The sequence below is a fragment of the Echinococcus granulosus genome (assembly GCF_000524195.1).
Source record: "Echinococcus granulosus chromosome Unknown EG_S00017, whole genome shotgun sequence".
Classification (NCBI taxonomy): Eukaryota; Metazoa; Platyhelminthes; class Cestoda; order Cyclophyllidea; family Taeniidae; genus Echinococcus; species Echinococcus granulosus.
The window spans coordinates 647,360-669,670 of record NW_020170397.1 but is presented as its reverse complement, the minus strand read 5'-3'; the positions used below and the strand labels follow the sequence as shown (position 1 = coordinate 669,670).

Sequence of the window (22,311 nt, the reverse complement as noted above, 5' to 3'; positions counted from 1 at the left end):
TGTCGATACTTTCCATTACCATATTATTCGCAAGAGCCAGAAAACATGATTCCCTTATCGCATATAATACTGCACAATCAAGATAATCATCGGCAAAAAACTCGATTTTTAATATCCTTTACCTCTATACAACGAAGAAACCTCGGGAAACAGAATTCTATCACACAATTTTGCATCTCGTTTTAGAAGTAGTAGAGAAGATGCTTTTAACCCTTTAAATATTTGTGCTTTTTTATATGCATGCTCACCACGAACTATTAAGTCACAGAATTAAGACTGTTTCGTTTTAATAAATAAATGGAATAATTACCGTGGTAGCAAATGCATTCGACACAACGAATAACTTCTCAAGACGTGCGCTATGCATGCGATTGGGACATATCTGTAGTTTTGAGTAACTTTCAAAACCGAAACTGGGTAGAAGTCGACCCAAAGGAACATTGGAATATATTTTGGGCATCAACTGTAAGCGCACGTACAATTTTCAGCACAGATCATGGGATAAGATTATGTGATGATCAGGTAACGGTCATACCGAAGTATTACTGAGTCTTTCAAGAAAATAAACCACTTTTCGAACCATTATGAATTGACGAGGAAGGATCTGATGGTAAAAAATATAAAGAGATACCGAAAACAGCTTTCTAAGGCACTAAATCCGATCGCGGCAGTTGACCAGAACGGCAAATTCGTGTACCTAGATTTCATCCCGACCACATACCTGCTTCCACAGGACTACACTCTGTTTGCCGAAGAATTTAAGAGGAATCCTCGCGCAACTTGGATAGTCAAACCTAGCGCCAAAGCACGTGGTGTTGGTATTTTCATCGTCAATCGGCTTTCACAAATCAAAAAGTGGGGTAGGGAAGGTCGCGCTGCAAATAAAAACGCATTTTCATTGCCGCATGTGACACGCGAAACGTATGTCATTTCCAGGTACATCGAAAACCCCCTCCTTATTGGTGGAAGGAAATTTGATCTTCGCATGTATGTTCTCGTCACATCGTTTAGACCGCTGAGGTGCTACGTTAATAAGCTTGGTTTCTGCCGTTTCTGCACAGTGCGATACGACAAAAGAGAATCCGAACTGGGAAACATGTTTGTCCACTTGACAAATATTTCAATTCAAAAGCATGCTGTCGATTATAACCATCGTCACGGCGGAAAGTGGAGCATCCATAACCTTAGGCTCTGGCTTGAAGGCACACGAGGTAAAGAAGTTGCGGATAGGTTATTTAACGAGATTTACTGGATGATGTATCACTCTCTACAGTCTGTCACGGATGTAATCAACAATGACCGCCACTGTTTTGAGTGTTACGGCTATGACATCATCATCGATGATAAATTAAAACCCTGGCTAATTGAAATAAATGCCTCACCGTCTCTAAGTTCAACAACTCAACTCGACAGGATAATGAAGTATAAACTTATCGATGATGTGTTAAATATTGTCGTCCCGGATAATCAGGTCCCAGATACAAAGGTTTCGAAACCCACTAAAGACCTGTCTCTGGGAGACTTCGAAGTTCTATATGATGAAGAAGAGGCACAAGCCGAGTCAAATGCACATACTTCTCGAACATCGACAACACAGACGAAAAAGCCATAAAATAATTCCCCATTTACAGTGTTTATTAGGGTACTGTTACTTAGAAAACAAGAAAAAGAGCAATAAATTGCTCATACCTTGAACATTGATCCATGACCGGGAATAATGTAGTCAGCAAAAGATGCAATTAGACGTCGACTACGCTCCTGCAATTCAGGGTTCAGACTGTTATCCCTCCATAAATTTGGATTCTCCCGATCGCACTGATTTTCAAAGATGTCACCACTCACAACAACAGTTCCCAAACTAGGCACTCCTTCCACAACTAATGAGACATCGTTGGTTGTGTGTCCGGGAGTGTATATTACACGAACCTAAGAAAAAGCAATGTTAAAATCCCATGGGAACATGCATTTTCGTCAATTACGAAGGGGTTGGATTCAGAGAAATGATGCTTCACGACGCCACCATGCCGCATTATTTCCGTTCCGATGATGATAGTCGCATTGGGGAAATAATTCAAATTACCAATGTGGTCGACGTGGCCATGGGAACAAATAGCAAAGTCGATGTCTTCAGATTTAAGGCCATATTTAGCGAGGATAAACAAAACCAAATCCCTATCCCAGGGACCACCAGGGTCGAAGAGAATGTTAAACGTCCCGCATATTAACGAGATGGTACAAGCTGCTCTAAATAGTCCATTTTCCAATTGACCACAAAACCCGTCGCGACAAACGATGACCCGATAAGGAGCCATTTCCGTGCGCTAAAAGACAAGTGGATAACAGCTTGGAGTAATCAGGTAAAAAGGCAAAAACGAACTACACGCCACCCTCCCATCTCGGGGTAACAGATATGCGATGCCCTGACTACCTGAGGCGTACCTAAACCCAGACAAACTAGAGAAGGAGACAAGAGCGTAGTCTAAAGCAGAAGCGAGTCGCTTCCGATGCAATGCTAGTATTTATTAGTTAAAGTAAATTTAAACAAATGCGAAGGCCCAGTGTGCAGAAATGTTCTTGGAACGTAACCCTTAGAAAGGTTCTCAAAAAATGGTCATGTAGTTTTGAAAGTTCCTCAATGTTGCGTAGTTACTCAATTTACCCAAACTATACTTCAAGTACGTAGGGAACACCTCCACCATAGAGACCGAGCATGTTGAGAGGCGGGGCTAAGTTGTGCAGATTAACTAAAGGTCAATAAGTCTCCATTGATTATGAGGGAACGCATTAAATAAGCGAAATAAAGTAGGTAATGGTCAAAAAGTCCATTAATGCTACTTTTTTTCTTAAATGCCTTTTAAACGTTTGGTTTATAATTTAAAAAATACTTTTTAGGCTCAGGCAGAAAATTTATCATTATATCGGGTAATGCAGACATTTTACACAACAATGCTAAAAATGTACTCTCTTTTAATAAGCAGCTCTTGCTAGCGCCTTGATTCTTGTTAGTTATTTACTTAGACATCGTTTTGGGCAAAATTTTTTTATCACGTAACAAAACATTCTAGGTCATATTAAAATATTTAAAGTTGGTGTAGGAAAAAGCTGGTGCCTGCCACCTCTAATTGGACTTTTGATGGTTGTTTTACCAGATCGTTCACCCACCGCAGTAATCAGAGATGAGCCAGACCGGTGAGTCACGGAGGTCGTGGATTTCGATTTCTATTTCTTTGGGAGTAAATAGCGGAGGCCTGGTCTATTGTGTTGCTTTAGTACAGTTAAGAGGAAGATGGAATTCCTTGAAGCTCCGCCATATTTGGGGTTTCTCCCGCATATATATCAAACTTGATAAGCAGTTTGCTGTGCCCGTGTTCTTCAGTCTCTGTAAATTATCAATAACCCTGTTTTGCACCAGGCAAGCAGAGTGGCTCTGGTCTTGAAGTTGTCACACTTTATCTATCTCATTGGAAATGTTCTTACACGTTTTGTTGGGGCCTTGAGTCATCTTTGGGTTTCCTTGTGTATTGTCCCTAGGTTTATTTTAACAGCGTGTAACGTTCCACTTTTCGAATATACCACAGTCTTTGTTCCTTTGATTCATCCTTTCCCCCTAGGGGTTTTTTCCGGGTATTAATATTCTTGCGGGTGATACACAAACCTATTCGGTCGCAGTGTTTTTCTGGAACATGCATGCTACATTTTTCACTTTTACATGGTTTCAATTCTTTTAAGGAAAGTATTTTTTGTTTTCAGAAATGGGGCGCAATTTTGCGGCCCATTAGTTATTTTAAACCGAACCTTATTGTGAATATTTCCACCCCACTATTATTAGTGCATTTTTTTTCGACACTCGTCTCTGAGCTTAAATAGCACTTAATTTATACTTAATTGTTACTTTTTAGTGACTGTACCTCGAATTTTCTACCTGATGGACGAGTTGGAGGCAGGGCAGAAAGGATCAAATGATGGCACAATAAGTTGGGGCCTTGAAAATAATGACGACAATACATTGACAACCTGGAATGGCATGATTATAGGGCCAGCCAAAACTCCATTTCAAAATAAAATATACAATTTACAGATAGTTTGCGGGAATGACTACCCGGATAAGCCCCCAGAAGTCAGGTAATATTCTTTGTAAATTTGGGATCGTCTTAGTGACGTATTTATGGGATCAACCAGAAATATAGGGCTTTAATTTTACTCCTCTATGCAATTGATTATTTGAGAAATAGGTCGATTTATTCCATTTACTTCCATTCTTTTGTGTTAATATTATCGAGTACTTAAAAAATAACCTATTACGACATGGTAATCAATTGCTATTCAGCATATTTCCAATGTTAGGATTGATTAGAGACTTTTGATACGCTACCCTATTGTTGAAATGGAGTTAGTGGCGTTTTGCATGCCTCGACTAGCTTACGAATCACCACGTGGCAATCCTCGTCACATCATTGCCACCTGGGTCTTTTTTGTCTCCTTCCATGTTTTCTCAAGAGCGCTTCACACCTTGCTGCTCAGACGCGTATGCTACATCATCTTTACACTGACGAAAAAAAGCTCTTAAATGCATTTCATGACTTCAGAATCTTTCACTTTTTAACCTAAGTAGGGGAGGAATGGTAACAAGTTATGTATATATTGAATTGGTTTTTAATATCCTGCATTAAACTTAAGAAAGCTCGATTCTACTTGCAGATTTATTACGCAAATTAATATGGATGGAGTTGGCGGCGGTGGTCAGGTAGGTCCTGATTTTTACATACAATTATTCCGAACTTCTTTGTCATTTGTAAAGTTTGTGAATATTTGGTTATTCTCTGATGGTCGAAAAGTAACCCTTCTTGCAAAAGTGGTGCGCTCTAAATTGAGGTGTTTGCCAACGGAGATCAAATTGCTCTTCTGAAATTTGTAGCTTCACCTTTTGTTGTTCATTGGGACGAGTCCTCCATCTACTAGCTCTCTAAACTTCTTGTAACTTTTTGAAAGCTTTTTTGTGCTTCGTTTCCACCACGCACACGCGTGCGTCATTTTATTACATCAATCATCGGTATACCCAGAGTTAATGGATTGAGGAGCACATGAACCGTTCTAATATCGTGCAGGTACAATGAGTGTTCAAAGTGCAATGCATTTTGTAACTTAAGGTAGATTTACCATCGGACTTGGTTGACTTTTCGTTTTGGTGATTAATGAAATGCAAATGTGTAGCTTTATTCGTTCACCAAACTCATGCTGCTATTTGCACGAGTTCTATGCTGTCAAAAGTGCGACTATTCCTTTTCAATAAACCTTGCTGAGTGTCAATTTGATTGGAGCATCAGCTGCTGTCGTCATCACCTTTGATGGCTGATTTGTCGATTACGATGCTGTGATAAGATCAGTGTTGTTCTTTCACTTGTTCTCCAAATGTTTAAGAACTCCTAAGCACATACCAAGATAATAGTAAATTTCCACTACCGCTTCTTTTACACTTTGACCATGTGAATGCCATTAAACGTGCATATTGCCTCCTTGCAAACCAATAACAGGTATGGCATAGTGAAGGCGTCAGTTGCTAATGTTTGAATTGCCAGAGATTTGCACAAGTAAATCTCAATGTTATCACTTATTTTGCTTATGGACATTCGCCATTTCGATGTCATAATTCGGCCTTCAATATTACCTGACTTAATCGGCCCAAATTTTGTCAAGCCTTGGCTTATTTTTCTATTGTAGATTGACAACTCAAAGGTTCCTTCCCTTCGGGCTTGGCGTCGAGGAATGTTGATTCGCAACGTCCTCTTTGATCTTCGAACCATGATGACACAGAAGGAGAATGCTAAGTTGGATCAGCCACCGGACGGCTCGTGCTACTAGTCCGACTAGCTGCCAAATCAATTGTCGTCTTGTTGTTCCTCTTTTTCGCCGCCCTACAGCACTGATTTGCACCGTCGACACCACCTGACGTGACCTCTCTTATACCACCCGCACGCTATCTGTCCTTCCTCTCTTTCTCCCGCTCCGCTTGTCAGTTTGGTATCTCCTCAAGTCTTACCACTTGGAAGGAAAGAAACGTGGTGTATTATGAGCATGCAATGATTTTAAATTGTGGTTTTGTGAAGCTTGGCAAATTAAAGTACTTTACCCTGTCCACGTCCTTAATAGTAATAATATTTAGGCAATCTGATCGAAGTCTTGTTCTTCTAGGTTCCGTGCCCTCGGCGTTTGAGGTTTTATGCCGCATGTTGCCGCAGCGCGGATCATATTGACCTTGTTTCGTTCGTTTCATTCTGCATATCTGGGAGAAAATTGGGAGTTATTCTGGAAACTGGTTGTGTCTTAACGTTTAACTGACCATTCTAATCCCTGCGGCCGGGAGTCATCGAGTTGAACTAGATCGCCCAGGTGGGTGCCTATTTCTCTTGACGAGAGGTATGTTAGGATAGGGTAATTTTCACGACATTCAAATTGACTCCTATGCGGTTCGCGTTACCCGGGCTGAAAATTGAGTTGACCTTTGGCGCGCACACACTTGCTACGAGCAGAAGTGGAAGTTCGTTGAGCTGCGACTATGCGAGGGCGAAGCCTTGAAATGGCGCTTAGATGGGACTATTAACGTAACGAGGTGGGAAATGTTTATGTTATCCCATGCTATCCAAGTCGCTGTGGTAGAACTTAGGAGCCATTCCGAGATGGTTACATGAAATTGAATTAAAAAAAATTCGGCTGTCTTGAAGCGTTGGTTTGGCTCACCTCGTACACATCGAGGAAGAAACAAATCACGAATTCGACTAGTTGCCGTTGTTCACTCCATTGGGTATTTTTCTATTAACTAGGCACTATATAGCAAAGACGGAAACATTAAAAGAGACATTCCAGATTACAGTTTTAACAACCCCTTGACAGGCGTGAGAAGAGCATTGTGAGACCGAAATAAAAGCCAATTTTATTCCTCACGATCAGTAATCCACCAGCACGTGGGAAGAGCTAAGAGTCTCACTTTCTCCACACCCAGCCCTTTAAGGCTGCTAATGCCAATGTTACAGCAACAGCGACTAGATCCCCATGACAAAGTAATCCATCAGGCGTAACCTCAATCTCCTCACGTAAACCTTCGTTGTTCATTTCGTGTTTCGGCCTTTTTGGAATGAATCCCAAATAGCATGGTACTGCTCCCGAGTGTCATGATTCAGCTTACTTCATAGATTCGGTAATGATCGTGCCGGAAGGCAGTCGGACGCACTTCTTCCTCCAGCAATAGTGTGTCAAGACAGATGGCCGGTATGAGGAATGAATTTGACACTGCAATGTTGGATGTCATTGGAGTGAGCAGGTGGTGCATCACTGAAGCATTGCAGTAGGGAATTTTTTCAACAATCTGTGGGGATTTTGGATAAAATTTCAGTGGTCAGTGTCAGTCGTGAAGTGTGCACCAAAAGACGCTTCCTTATGTATTTGAGCATAGCCACGTTCATTTGAGCCAAGACACCGAGTACACAAAACAGGACAGCCATCTTGCTCCAACACTGCGCAAATACCCGTCGGTGCGGTATCTCGGATTAAGGTTGATGGAAATTGAGAAGAATTTCCCTAATTTACATTTTATTTATGCCAAAGCATGTAAATAAAGGCTTTGCTAGCTTAGTAAAGTTTGCAATAGAACGGTAACAGAACCCGTTAGAGGTGAAAATTCATTAAGCATTTTTGAGAATGTAGTTTTAGCGAGTGAGGAAAGCGATTAATGTCAGGCTTATAAGCCCTTCCTATTTACCAAACATACACGAAACATAAAACTGTGAAGCACCAAATATACACTTCGAAAAGCTGAATGAGACGTCAATTTTAATCATGAATTTTCATAGTAGAGGTAGGCACAGCAGCATCATCTTAGTGAATGACAACTTTTATAAAGTTGGTGGCAATAAGGTGCATCACCGCCTGAAGGGCAGTGGGTAAAGCATTCAAGTGAAAAGGAAGGATGTCAAAACAAAAGAGCTCGAAAAAATCATCAATCACAGTAAAATCTCTCGAAGCATTTTCAAGCTTGGTACGTTTTAAGTCAAGCTTAAAGAAGATTCGCGAACCGTAGAATTAGTGCGGAATATCTTCTGACTCAACTGTGAAAAAAACCTCATTTTAAGAAGAAACTGTTGAGTTTGAAATGCAAATTAGCACAAATTCAAGGAGTCTAAGCATCACGTTTGAGAGGAGTCGAAACGGACGTTAATTTAAGCTGGTACCTGAACGGTTGTAGGCAACGCACTCTTCACTAGTTGCCTCAGCACCTTTCTAATGGCTTAATCCTAATCCTATCAAACTTCCTGAAGCTACAATGCAGGGGACTGCAAACTTCGAATAAATGTCAGTAAAAAAGGGTGGATAGAAGTGATCGACGGTTCTGTCCACTTTAAACACATTATAGGGAGACCATAATCAAAGACCAAAAGCTGACATTCACTCAGTTTGAGACAAAAGCTGGCAAAAACAGGTTGGTAGAAGCCTCGAATCCAAAATGAGCGCCTCGCAACATCTTACTGTTTACAGAAGTAGGTTTAAAGCCTTTAGAATGGTGAAAGATAATGGAGAACTTAATACTGTCCTTGCCGAAAACGAAGAAATGTTCAGATTATTTTGCCTAATGTGCCTAGATGAATGGGTAGAATTTAGAGGTAAGCCCAAGGAAATTGAAGCTAGAACTTCAAATTTCTTTTTCAGGAGTTCTCTGTGCCCTGTAGGTTTTCCAGCGCTAGCACACGGTCTGGGATACTTGGTGTTTTGAAATCGTCAGGTAGGACAAGAATGCTTCGGGGCATATGGCTTGTAGCTGTTCCATCGTTTTGTGGTATTCGGACCTGTTGTATGATTGCCATCGATTACTACACTGCAGTTGATCCCACCCTTGAACTCCTGCTTTTGAGTTGTTGTTATTTTATGCAATCACTGTTTTGGGTGTCACGCTAACCTTCATAGTTCAATGCCACTTACACAGAGATAAAACGATTGCAGAAATGAGCCCGAATTTGAGGCGAACTTCCACTGCAGATCTAATAAACTTGTTTTGCTAATTACTCAGTCATGGAGTGGAGTATATAGTTGATAGCCGCATAAATTTGAATTTTAAGGATGAAGCCCTCTTTATTCCAGCTCTCTTCTCTCACGGGCGCATAGAACAACTCACTCGGCCATGGCAAAGTTCACAGAGTCTAAGTAAGTCCGTAAAATTTTCTTCAGGCCTTCATAATGTGGTAAAAATTGGAGGGGCTGGGAATTGCATTACCACTGTACATGCATCTTTTCCAATCCTTGTGGAGAAGCAGACTATTTGCAGCTTCGCTTTCAGGTCCTTGCTAGCTAGACACCGAATCTCCGACCGCTAGCAGTAACCATTCGTCTCTCATGGGAACGCATCAGTGACCGGATTCCATTTCTTATTTTTACACTTCGTTGGGTCGTCACTTTTGATGATCGTGAAGGCTTCAAATATTTTGTGTATTTTTAGTTTTGAGCGAGAATTGTTTTTTTGCACTAGGCTGCATAACGAATCTGTTTGTGGATTTAATTAAGATGTGAAATGCTTTTGTTCGACAATCTCAGTGCCATTTTCTCTTGCGTCATGGCCCCTCCGGGCGTTCAACACTGATGTCGAGATAATTCAATCGCAGTGTTCTGTACCTAGTTTTTCGTCTTGTAAAATTTAAATAAATTAGAATTACTAAGTTTTGTCAGTAAAATTAAAAATTTTATTTAGTTTTATGAGGACGCTTTTCTGAGGCTGTAATGAATATGCAATTACTAGGAAGAGCCTAAGACAGGAAGTATTCAACAGGAAAGTGGATTTTGCAGTGGTGAACCAGCCGCTTAAGCACTGCCAATGACCTTAAATCCTGGAATTTTAGCATTAGACCCACCCCAATTTTTAATTCTAGGGCAGATGGGGCTAGCAAAGTTCTCGCATAAAATGTTGAGTCAAATATGTATATTTTTTTTATTTTAGGGCGATACAATACAATCATCACATTTTACTCTTAGGTGTCAAGTAGAAATAACGTCCCAGGAAGTTCAAAGTTGCAGTCTAACTGAACAAAATGGAGCCTCTTGTGGCAGTTGAAAAATTGGAAGTAGAGTGGTACCCATAACCATTCTCTTGAGTGTAAAGGATCGTTCGCAAGTAAGTTGCCTCTAGCTTGCAAATATGTGGCCTTTCTATTCTTTACCAAATTCCAAAGCGAGTGTAGACGTGGTAATCATCCGCACTTTGGCTAATGAGGTGCGTAAGCGGAATTCGGATTTTAAAAACGAAGCTACTTATGAGTGCAGCACTATGGTCTCTGCTAAAGTGAATTATGCTTAATTATTACCAAATTTGTGGACAATTCATCTTTTCCATTCCCCCGGGTCTGGTCCTAGTGGTGTTTTTTCGACATCTATATCATATTTTGTAGTATTGTACCTAATTTTTGCCGGAAAATTTAAGAGGACTCTAGAAATTTTGCGGATGAAAACCGCACTTATGTGTACTTAAATGCCTACAATCCATATCACGTCCAAGCATTATATCTTCTCGCGTCTTTACCGGTCCCTAACAGAAGGGCTGAAGATGACGCGTACGTTTGGCAACTACCCCAGTCCCGTGTTCTGCGGGAAAGAAATTAAGAACTAAAGCGAACCTAGCCATGAAACATCTGGAAATGCTGGTTACGGAGCTGCTTGCCGTATCTGCATAAAGACATCAAATATGCGAGAACTCGATATTTTATCTACTTCTATGCTCGTTGGATGGAACCCATATTGATATGGCTCGGCAGATCTAAAGTGAGAACAAGGTGTCAAGGAGGAGTAGAAGCAAAACTCAACTCCCATGGGACTATGGTAAATCCCATCCTTTGTTACATGATTCTACTTCAAAGCCAGTGTCCATCGGCTAGCTATGGACACGCGTGGTGGTTTAGTACATTCACTGTCCCCGAATCCAGTTTTCATACAGGGCTATACTCCAGATCCCATTGAATTGCCAAAAGGGATCAGTGAAGTTATGCTTAGGCGTCTTCTTAGCTGCATGGAAATTCGATGACTGTCGCGGTTGAGTCGTGGGTGTTTTTCTTACAGCACTGATCACTTTGTGATGGTTGACGCGGGAGGTTGATCAAGGCAATCGTCGGCGGCAACACTTAAAAGGGAAAGAGATTGGGCAGTAATTTGGTTTCTTAAGCCTCGGTTTTGGTAAAGAGGCTACTTTGGTTCCCCACCATTGAGCCATTGCCAGGTGAACTGGCCTCTGGGACATACCAGTAGCCCCAGGTCCTACTGTATGCTACACTATCACGCTAAAAATGTTGGACGCTGTGCACTTTAGTTACTCTTTGTAGAAACTTATGGCCACATTTTAAGATATAGTCCATTTCACAATAGGATAATATAAGTATCATATTTTACATATGCATATGAGCAATACCCTGGGATTTAATGGGTTCCTACCTTTCAATACACGTTCTCCCCAGCAAGTAACCTATGCATCCCAGCTGCCAATGCTTACTCTCAAAGACGTAAAAAACAATGTGCAACCAGATTGTAATGTATCACATCTAGCTGAAACAACGAGAACTGCTTAAAAATTTATCGCATGCTTATTCAACTTTGCGGGCTCTGATTACATTTTAAAATTGATGATAAACACGTTCATACTCGATACCTATGGCTCAATATCAATTGTTCATCCTGTCAGACGCTTTCGCGCTCTTACAAAACCTGTCAACTAAAGAATGACAAACCCTTTTGCCATTTTTTATCTTATGGCTCTGCGCGTTTTGCTTTATGAGAACTTCTTTTCCTTATCATGCCTCCTCTATTGCCAACGTGGCCGTGGAACGAAGCACTTTTCAAATAAGATATCCAACGTACTTTTCAATAAGGAATAATCAGCCATAATTTTTAAGATGTTTTTGAATTCAATGGGAACCGAAGCCATATCTTCTTTGAATCTTTTGAAATGGCCAAGAGAAAAATTGATGCCATCTGAATGTCGAGCGAGCAGTGGTAGGACTCTACACATATCACCTAACAGAAGAAAATTTTTATTTGTGGAACACAAAATACAGACATGCGTTAAGGCGCTTGTGGGAGGAATAGGGCGGTCGAAATTGTACTACAAGTGTTACTAGAGTGGTAGAGTAAAGAGCCACGCAGACAAAAGGACGACAAGTGGGCTACATCTGTGGAACATAAACATATTTTTAATCATTGTCTTGAATTGCATCCTCATCTTCATCGAATTCTCCTTCATCATCCGCTGTGGCGTCCTGATACTGCTGATACTCGCTCACAAGGTCGTTCATGTTAGACTCCGCCTCAGTGAATTCCATCTCGTCCATACCCTCCCCAGTGTACCAGTGGAGGAAGGCCTTGCGTCTAAACATGGCCGTAAATTGCTCACTCACACGTCTAAACAACTGCTGGATAGCCGTGCTGTTACCGATAAACGTGACCGCCATTTTCAGTCCTCGTGGTGGAATGTCACACACCGCGGTTTTGACATTGTTGGGGATCCACTCCACGAAATAACTCGAGTTCTTGTTCTGCACATTCAGCATCTGCTCATCCACCTCCTTCATAGACATGCGGCCGCGGAAGACCGCGGCGACGGTGAGGTAGCGACCATGGCGGGGATCGCAAGCAGCCATCATGTTCTTTGCGTCAAACATCTGTTGGGTCAGCTCAGGCACAGTAAGAGCACGGTACTGTTGACTACCACGGCTTGTAAGGGGCGCAAAACCTGGCATAAAGAAGTGCAGTCGTGGGAAGGGCACCATGTTGACGGAGAGCTTGCGCAAGTCGGCGTTCAATTGACCTGGGAAACGCAAACACGTAGTCACGCCCGACATAGTAGCGGAGACTAGGTGGTTAAGGTCCCCGTAGGTGGGGTTAGTGAGCTTCAGCGTGCGGAAACAAATGTCGTAGAGTGCCTCATTGTCAATGCAGAAAGTCTGGTCGGTGTTATCTATCAGTTGATGCACCGAGAGTGTGGCGTTGTATGGTTCCACCACGGTGTCGGACACCTGCAATTAAGGTCAACTTTAAGAATAAAGCAAACGCTTTTCTTATAAAATTAAAATGAAAAATCTCAATTGTTTTTATGGAGTTCAGCGTATAAGTGATGCTGACCAAGTTAGGAAGTAGTTACTTATTAATTAAGAGCCTGATTTGTTTATCGGAGGAAATAATTCTCTACAACGTAAAACGTTCAACCGATTTTAGGATTGTTAAGTCTTTGATGCACAAAATTCACGTTTAATCCACGTCGCTCAATCCACCTTTACTCACCTTTTATAGAGGTATTTGGAAATCACTTTTTTTGTTCATATTTTCATTTTCTTTCCATTCCTAATTGGTACAAATAATCACGAGATTGTTGCCTACTTCCCCCTTATTCCCATCAGCATTGTACTTTAATTTAGCAATTGACAGGTTTTTTTTCCAAAAACAGGTAAGCAATTCATTTGTCCCAAAACGTGTAGTGGTAATCATGTGAAATTCCAAAAGTGCTTTGGAGAGACAAACGAAATCTTACGATCAACCTGTGTGTTCAACCTTAACAAAATTTGTGATTTTTGGAGACAGTTCAGCTTGATCCTGTCTCTGGGCCGTCAACCGACCTGACGGTGAAATTGTATGAGCGGCAGTTTATTTTCAAAATGGTCGTCGAAACCTCTTGTTTGGTTCTCATCACGGATCCCTTCCCTTCACACCTACGCGATAACGCGTTAATATGAAGAGACAAGACCCATAAACATAGCTACGGGCGGGAGCGCTGCATTTATTTACAGATCATGAATTTTCTCTCTAATCATTCTTAAAATCTGCCACTGATGTTGCTTAAGCGTTCACACTTGACCATGGAACTACTAATGATTTTCAGTGTTAATTGTAATACTTTGAGTATTTATTTGAGTCTCTAGTTTAAATTAACGGCCCCTAAATGCTCCGCTTTCGTACTTCCGCGGGGTGGTATGGCCCCAGAGCCACGCCAGTAGCCGCCCCAACCCTTCTGCACACGGCATTACATATTCTGACCGAGTGTTATGTCATCCTTCGTCTTCAGGGAAGACTTGGGTGTCGCATATAAGTATATTTTAGCATTCAATTGCATAGAACGGTTTATTTCACTCCGTGAAAAATCGGAAACTTAGGATTTCCACTCTACTTAATAAAAGATTAGTTTATCAAATTAGTTCCTTAAGATACGTTTTGAGTAATTTTAATGGCACACTATCTTAGAAAGAAACGAATTTTGAAAATGTCCACCATAATGCATGACCTGAATCTTTGCAATCAAATACTAGGCAAGTGGATAAAGGTCTGCGTTCATTTTCACCTTCCATCTCAAAGCCAAGCGGTAATTGTAAAACCCATATCACTATCACGGTAGTGTTAACGAAAGACTTGGGTTAGCCTCAAAGCCTTTTAACAATAAATGATACACGGAAAAAGTTACACTTTTGTTGAATTTGGGCAATTTATACAAAAGTGCTGTTAAAACCCCATTTACAACTCACAATATGCCAAATAAAAATGCAAAATAGCTGTACGGCAGCCTTTTCCAGTTCTTCTTTCCGTCACTTAAATTCCACACAACGCTAAAAAGGCACCAGGACTCAAGATCTAAACACCAAAGTGAAAATTTGCTTCCTTTTCAACACTTCCGATTCATCAAAGAGCCGAAGAACCATTGTGATTACCAAATTGCTCGGCAGGTTGGCCCTATGTGTGAGACTTTGAGTTGATTCAGATAACAAGTGTATCTGAACACCAGCCTACTATTCACTGATTTGACAGTTCAGAAATTGTGACTTTATTTCGAATTCACCTATTAGTCAGTAACATAGTTGTGCTTCTCATTCAGTTTTGCTTTCCGCTTCAATGTGAAGTTATATTTCTTGAAGTTCGTCGCTATCTTGAATGTTGTGTTAGTCAAGATCCCATTTCATGCTCGATTTTGCTCTTTATTTCGGTGTTTAGAGAGAGCGCAATAGCTCCTCACTGGCTGTACACTTATCAAGATATTCCTCTAAATCGAATTTTTACCCCTTTAAATAAACAAATAGTGGATCCTGCACCAATGAAATGAGTTTACTAGCCTAAGAAGTTGATTTTCGAATAGGCGGAGTAACCCTTGGGCTGAGTGAGTAGCGTAGGAAAACTAGGTACACTTAGGCAGTTTAAGCACCCAAGATTTATTATTCCTACTACATCATACATCAAAATTTCAAAATGCTAAGCAAATTTTAAATTTGGATGACCTTTTTGAAAAGGTGAGCTTGCACTTTAGATCTTAGCAACCTGTTTGTCATCTGCCTAATAAAAATTCACGTCCATTTTCATTCCTTTGACAGAATTTTAAAATTCTATAACTATACAAAGCTGGGTGCATATTTCCCAAACCTTCTTATTGTAGTCCACCTGTCATCTTTAGCTCAACTACTTTGAAAACAGCGATGCTTCCGCCAGAGGGGCATACTGATCAATCCAAAGATGTGCGCGGTGTGCGTGTGAATGGGCATGAGGGACTGACCTTGGGGGAGGGCACTACGGAGAAGGTGATCATGATGCGGTCCGGGTACTCTTCGCGAATCTTGGAGATAAGGAGAGTACCCATGCCAGAGCCAGTGCCGCCGCCGAGGGAGTGAGTGAGTTGGAAGCCCTGAAGGCAGTCGCAACACTCGGCCTCCTTGCGCACTACATCAAGCACCGCGTCCACTAGCTCCGCACCCTCGGTGTAGTGGCCCTTCGCCCAGTTATTGCCCGCACCGCTCTGACCGAACACGAAGTTGTCAGGTCGAAAAAGCTGCCCAAACGGACCTGCACGCACGCTGTCCATGGTGCCAGGCTCGAGGTCTACCAGGATGGACCGCGGCACATACTTGTTACCGCTAGCCTCGTTGTAGTACACACTGATGCGCTCCAGCTGGAGGTCCGAGTCACCATGGTAACTGCCTGTTGGGTCTATTCCATGCTCGTCCGAGATGACCTCCCAGAACTGCAACAATGTCATCGAACTATTATCAACATAGCGTGGTAAAAATAACAGGACGCTAATTTGATATTGAAAATATTGCCTCTGTGTGTAAAGTTGAATTTTACAGAAATTGGTCTTTATGATAAAATTACCGCTGCTTAATTAAGCCCATATTTGACATCATGCTGAAGAGTAAAGTAGGCAATCATGCAGAAAAAAACTTCTCTGAAAGAACTCATCAGTTGGAGCTTATTGCTCAGACCTCTCGACCACGAAATAAAATTCCTTAGAGTGCTATAATTACACAACTTTTAATGGAGGCAGCATTCAGATGGTAGTTTAAGTTTGCTAGAAACTGTGGAAACGTATATAAATTTAAGGAAGTGCCGTTAATCTTTTCTGAAATTTTGGAGGAAAATTTAATAAATTAACCATCCAAAGGCTAAAATTAGGTGGAAGTGTGTAACAAGGAGCAAATACTTTTGAAGATGGCCTGCAATCATGGCACGGAGCTACTACCATTTAATTAAAGAGTTAAATTTAGTTGAGCATGGTACACTGTCACACCTCTGACCTGTCAGATAATCAGCTGTATAAAGCACATAAATTGTCACTGTCAGATTACGCTGAGCCTGTATATATATTGAAGGGGATATATTCAAGGCTCACTGGTATCTGCTGTATCGTAACAGCCTCAGTTTATTGAAAATAAGCTAAGTGCATTCTTCACCAGCCAAAATCTGAGCATAATAAGTCGCATGATTGACGAATATGCCATCAGATTTGCTCAGCCTAACTATGGTAATAATTAAGCATGAAATTCCCGGAATTCACCACTTAAAAGATCAGCTTTACCAAAATCATAATGCGTTTTGCTTTATTTTGGCCTTACAGTGCGAATGGTGTCATTTAAACACAAGTTTTCGTGCATCAAAAGGAGCCACCCACTACTGCTTTCAAAAGGCCTCTAACATATCAGACGTTTTACAGTTTATTTTTAGAAACTACCAGAATCCACCAGTGTACCTTTCCACGCCATGTCCAACAAGGGGGTAGAGAGTGCTCCATAAAAAATTGGAAATAGCGGGGCTAATCATGGGTGGTGCCTAAGAGTCTCGTATGCAATCACTTGCATTAATGTTGTACAACGCGCGCGGATGTAAGGAAGCTCATAAATAATAAAGGAAGGGTAACTAATCATGCCTTGCCGATTAGTGACCGTAGTCACTAACGCCGGTCGTGAGTGCGTGTGAGGAATCCCTGCACGTTGGGTAAACGATGTATACCGCAGTTCTAACAGGACAGAAGGCAAGTGAGTCGTTTCCACAATAAACAGCCATCTCCAACCATTTGTTGGGGAAGATGGGTGAACTAGTCATACGGGGTTTAAGTGCGGTTTGAAAATCTGTCAAAGTGAAACGCAAGTTGCTATGCCTCATCATATAGAATAAAACAGCTCTGTATCAGTGCATTTGCTTCCAACCCCCAACCCACCAAGTAGTAGATACTCAGCAAACAAATCCTTGAAAGGGCTATGGCGTTTTAAACCGAACATTGCATGTTAATCATTTAACCAATTCACAGGAAAGGTCGAAGAACAGTTTTCTTGCATTAAATCAATTTCGATAACTACCTGATAATCCATGAATGCACCTGATAAAGAAGCCATTTTCAGAATGGGCCCAGCACTTCAGTCTTTATTAAATAAATATTAATTCACAAATGGAATGGGTTGGACTTCCATTGTATCAACTGCACCATTTCTAGTGCGATTTTATTGCTCAGGACAGCAACTGTCTTGCCAGCTTGAATACACTACGTCAGTTTTTTTACAAAGTCGAGAAATAAAAACCAAGGACGAAACTGCGCTTAATTTAACTATATGATGAAACAGTAATTACACAAAGGATGAAAAAACTTGCAGCCTATTTCGTCAGGGCAGCAATTTTAACAGCAAAAGTGGCGATACGAGTGCAGCACGAGTGCGGTGAAAGCAAAAAGGATTGCAGATAGGGAGCAAAACTAAGCAAAAACAAACACTGATTCCTGTTATTGACGTAAATATTTGTTAAAAATGAGATCACTTTCTGAGTTCAGCATATTAAGGTGCGAATACCCGAAAGTCTCTACTCCCTCCGGCTTACCTTGGCACCAACTTGATTGCCACATTGACCAGCCTGAATGTGGACGATTTCACGCATCTTAATACTTGCTGTCACTTCGATGTGAGACGAGTGAAAAAACTCGAGGCTGGAATATTTTGTCGTATTGGCCATGCCTTGGCCACTACAACAACCACCCGGCAGCTGTCCAATCACATGGCAGGATCTCCTCGTCGCAGAATCTGTTAGTCTTGCAACTTTGACCAATGGAAGGTGAGCTTGTAAAAGAGTCCACAGATCTAAAAAAGTGGAACATGGGAAGTCAGCTCTTGACACCTCCTAGTTGGCTCTAGAGTTCGGCCACATTACATAAGTAGTGAAATTTATGGCTTTAGAAAGAAACATGCATCATTTTCTCCACTAGATGGAGTGATGGAAGGGAAATCGTTATGGGGAATTTATTTAAACACAACTATAGTTTACTTTATTGTGTAGAAATGAGATGATTACTTTCTTGGGATAAAGCAGAGGTCAAATAAATCACCCGATCCCAATTTGGGTGAACTGAAAATAAGTTATTATTTTAAAGCTGCGATAGGTTACAAAAAATAAATTTAAGCCACACCTTTTACTTTCCTTATTTCAAATATTAATTTTTAGCATTAATTACATCTAAATGCCAAATAAGGAATGCGTAGAGAGGCAGTGGGGCGGCGATTCTACCCTTACAATACCTGGGCCATGAGGCGAAGCCGGATTGTTCAGCAAAAAGCGCAGACTATCCGAAGCGCGCTGCAGGATGAAGTCGGTGTAGGAGTTAGATGTTTGGTGATCAGGGCCCCATCTACAGAGGTGTGCGTCGGAGTAGCGAACAGCCGTTGATCGGAATAACTCATGTCGTCACTCCTTCATAGGAGTGCCTTTCATTTCCACTACGACATCTGGAATGCTAGCCACGGTCTGCTATATTTCATATCATTGCCATACTTCCTTCATGAGGAATTTTACCTGGCCTTTGAAAAAAATACTGTTCGGCAAGTTAGCGGTTTATCCATAGATTGGATGTCTTCGTCAATTCATTAACCCATCTAAATGAGGCCATTTTCATCGAAGTGCATTCAGAAATGCAAGTATTTGCATCATGTTTTCTTGGCGAGGCGCACTGTAGAGTTAGATGGGAATACTTGATTACACTTGCGACTCAAATGACATATTAGTCGTTGGTGAACCAAGCAAAAAAGATTTTAGTGACAATAGGGTCATTTTAGTTTTAAATGGATTTCCTTATTGAAATTCATATCACCTGAAATGTACATGCATTAGCTTTTGGTTGTACTGCCTAAAACGATTGAGATACGTTAAAGACTTTTTTGACGTCCATTTGAATCATCAACTAAACAGACTCGTAAAATGTCAATTTTAACGTCTGCTTCATCATAACACTTGGGTCCTGTATAAGAGGCCCTGGCATTAAGAAATAACATTGTCACACGGAAGCTTACCAGTACTGCGGGGAAAATAAAATATCCCAGGAAAAGGAACTGTTCAGCGCAATTCGGTTTATATTTTTATGCAATCATTTTGAAAGCAAGTTTAAAACCCGTATAACATCTAGATTAGGTTTTGCTGCTAGCAAGGGCGAAATTTGTCTAGTACGATCACTTTAAACTGCAATATTTTAATGAATGCTGTTCCCCTTTTTTTCAGGTAGTAATAAGTTGAATCAACTGTTTCTACTAATGCTTAAGACGTAAAATAAGTTGTGGCCGTGAAAAGGAATTTGCTAAGTCTCTTCTGCGGCAGCATTAAACACTGCTAGACAGAAAATCAGGCTTTCTAAGTAGTAAAGTACTTCTCTTTACCTACTTTGCATTCATTTTATGCTTTCTGATTCCCTTATTGACACGGTGACAGCTTCATAAACTCAGCGAATTATGCACCTTCACTTGCAACAGCCATCCAACTTCTTACTACGATCAAAATTAACCTATCCTGCCAAATGAGAAGACGTTGGAAGAATCAGGTGGAGAGGGCCACTTTGGGCGAGTCAGTATGAATTTTTTTGTTTCACTCAAGCTCTCATCCATAACCTTGTGTATCGCTATAATTATTGTTTAATTTGTCGTTTTAATTTGGCATATACTTGGGTCCCCGCTTCTGTACTTCCACTTAGAGGCATGGCTTCCGGGACTTGTCATTGACCCCACGCTCTTTTACGCCCTAATATTACGGCTTCTTCCGTCTTCACAGAAGTCTCGGAGCGCTGTTAGGAAATAATTGCTTTGACCTTAATCTTGTTAAAAATAGTCTCCTTCAAACATTTCGTTTGGTGCTTTGCTTGCTCATCGCAAGCAAGGTCTAAGAAAAGTCATAGACGAATTATTCACTAAGTCGATCTCTTGTCTTTTCCACGTCCAGATTCTGACTAGGTTTTCCTATTTGTTCAAAGTAGCATTTTCATCTTTTTGCTCATTATTTGTCCAGGAAGATTAAATGGTGGCATCATTTCTTGTGATAGACACGTGACAGCGGTACCATTTTAACTTGCAGATCAGACGAATCACGAGCATAGAGTTGACACGCATTTGTCTAAAACCACTGACGACTATATGTGCCACTTTGAGACTTTCCTGAAGACGACAGAAGATGTAATACTCGGCCAGAATTTGTATTATCGAGGCACAGTAAGGCTCGAGGTGACTGGCATGGCCCGGAGATTGGGCCACCCGGCGGAGGTACAATGGCAAACTTCAAGTGACCCATTACCGAAACCAACAGTTAAATAAGCAATCACGTATTATATAGCATAAACTTCAGGGGAAATCTAGGACGAAGGGATTCCCCTTTTTCTGCTGCGAAGGAAGGAGCGGCATCAGCTCATAAAGCGCTTGAGAGGAAGTTCCACACGCAGAGAGCAGACACTTCTTAGCATAAAAGGCAGTCAAAAAAAATTTCAAATTTGACTGAGTAAAAATTCAAATGTGTTTCTTATTTACTGAAATTAGTCGACTGTATCATGCAAGTGTTACTCCTCCATTTCTAGGTACAGATGTTGAAATCATCCAGCCTAAAAAACAATGAGGGGTAGCACTATGCAATCCTTTTATCATTTCACAATCATTTGTTAAGGACCTTGTCATGGAAACAATTCTGCATTTGCTGGTTGCTGTCAAGGCAACGCTAAGACTTTTGTTTCGACCGTCAAGCAGATAAAACTCGTTTTATTATCGTCATCTTCGCGTCGCGGCAATTCCTATGAGAATGGGCTTTTCAAGTAGTCAGCTTTTTTCGACACTCAAGACTTTTTTAAGGAGTCCTGTGCATCTGTAAAGTCGCAATCAAACTTTTGCTTCAATGAAAGGCTTCATCGAAATGCGAATATCTAGGAACGGAGTGGAGAGGTCGTGCTTAACGATGACAAACGAATATTGCAGATTCGTCTGAATCAATTTGTATCAGCTCAAGGCAGCACATTTTTGTCTAAAGTGAAAAGCGTGCTCTGTAAGTGCAGACAGGCATTGGAGGAGATTTCAACTTGAAGCGTAGCATCCTACTGATAATCTTTAAAAATAACTAAAGTACTATCCAAACTCTAATACTTAGCAGTGCAACCTTATTTAATCAACACGTTTGTTAAAATTGAATGGTGGCACTACTTGAAAGGCATTCCCACCCCATTGACCAGCTTTTTAAAACTATACTCACAAAGCAGCATATTTAAATGATGGAACATGACTGATTTTTAGGGTTCTCGCAATTGAATATCACCGATTATGCACTCCCTGATCCATCCTCAAATTGTTACATGCTGAGAGATTGGCCTACGTTTTTACTTAAATTAATGGGCGGTATTATTCACCGTAGGGTAATTTGCACTGACCTGAATCGGCCATTGAAAATATGCTCAAAGTAACCGGCAAAGCTAATAGTCTGAACCAAAAAACCACCTAATTGTCATGTTTGCATTGTTCCCCTTTTGTTCAAAATGCGAAAAATTAATGGTAGCAAAGGGGTTTGACTTGCGTCCCTTAGAGACTGGCAATTTATGAAATACAAGTGCAGTCCTTACGAATGCTACAACTTTACTATCAAAGGCGATTCACTAGGGCGCATATCAACTCTGTAATAAAAATCATCAATTTTACACTTGCTCTGATAAAGATTCTCCTTCACCTTAACTGACATTTACTTATCGCTGGCAATCTAGCCCAAAAACGG

General features: G+C 41.0%; 4 protein-coding genes across 4 annotated transcripts; 2 read left to right on the top strand and 2 right to left on the bottom strand. All coding sequences in view use genetic code 11, as the record gives it.

The window, feature by feature from the left end:
* Positions 1-607: 607 nt before the first annotated feature.
* Positions 608-1,612, top strand: EGR_03336 (putative tubulin polyglutamylase TTLL1; the record flags this gene model as incomplete). The annotated part of the gene is made up of 1 exon (XM_024492585.1): positions 608-1,612. One exon carries the CDS (start codon positions 608-610, stop codon positions 1,610-1,612), a length of 1,005 nt encoding a protein of 334 aa, XP_024352986.1.
* A 71-nt stretch (positions 1,613-1,683) lies between these two features.
* EGR_03335 (Metallo-beta-lactamase domain-containing protein) lies at positions 1,684-2,712 on the bottom strand (the record flags this gene model as incomplete). The annotated part of the gene is made up of 3 exons (XM_024492584.1): positions 1,684-1,926; positions 1,980-2,321; positions 2,671-2,712. The coding sequence occupies 3 exons, from the start codon at positions 2,710-2,712 to the stop codon at positions 1,684-1,686; spliced, it is 627 nt and encodes a 208-aa protein (XP_024352985.1).
* Positions 2,713-3,176: 464 nt separating this feature from the next.
* EGR_03334 (Ubiquitin-conjugating enzyme E2 variant 2) lies at positions 3,177-5,859 on the top strand (the record flags this gene model as incomplete). Its single annotated transcript, XM_024492583.1, has 4 exons — positions 3,177-3,189; positions 3,900-4,122; positions 4,699-4,744; positions 5,719-5,859. The coding sequence occupies 4 exons, from the start codon at positions 3,177-3,179 to the stop codon at positions 5,857-5,859; spliced, it is 423 nt and encodes a 140-aa protein (XP_024352984.1).
* A 6,353-nt stretch (positions 5,860-12,212) lies between these two features.
* Positions 12,213-18,989, bottom strand: EGR_03333 (Tubulin beta-4 chain; the record flags this gene model as incomplete). The annotated part of the gene is made up of 5 exons (XM_024492582.1): positions 12,213-13,034; positions 15,548-16,012; positions 18,136-18,392; positions 18,828-18,885; positions 18,942-18,989. The coding sequence occupies 5 exons, from the start codon at positions 18,987-18,989 to the stop codon at positions 12,213-12,215; spliced, it is 1,650 nt and encodes a 549-aa protein (XP_024352983.1).
* Positions 18,990-22,311: the final 3,322 nt, after the last annotated feature.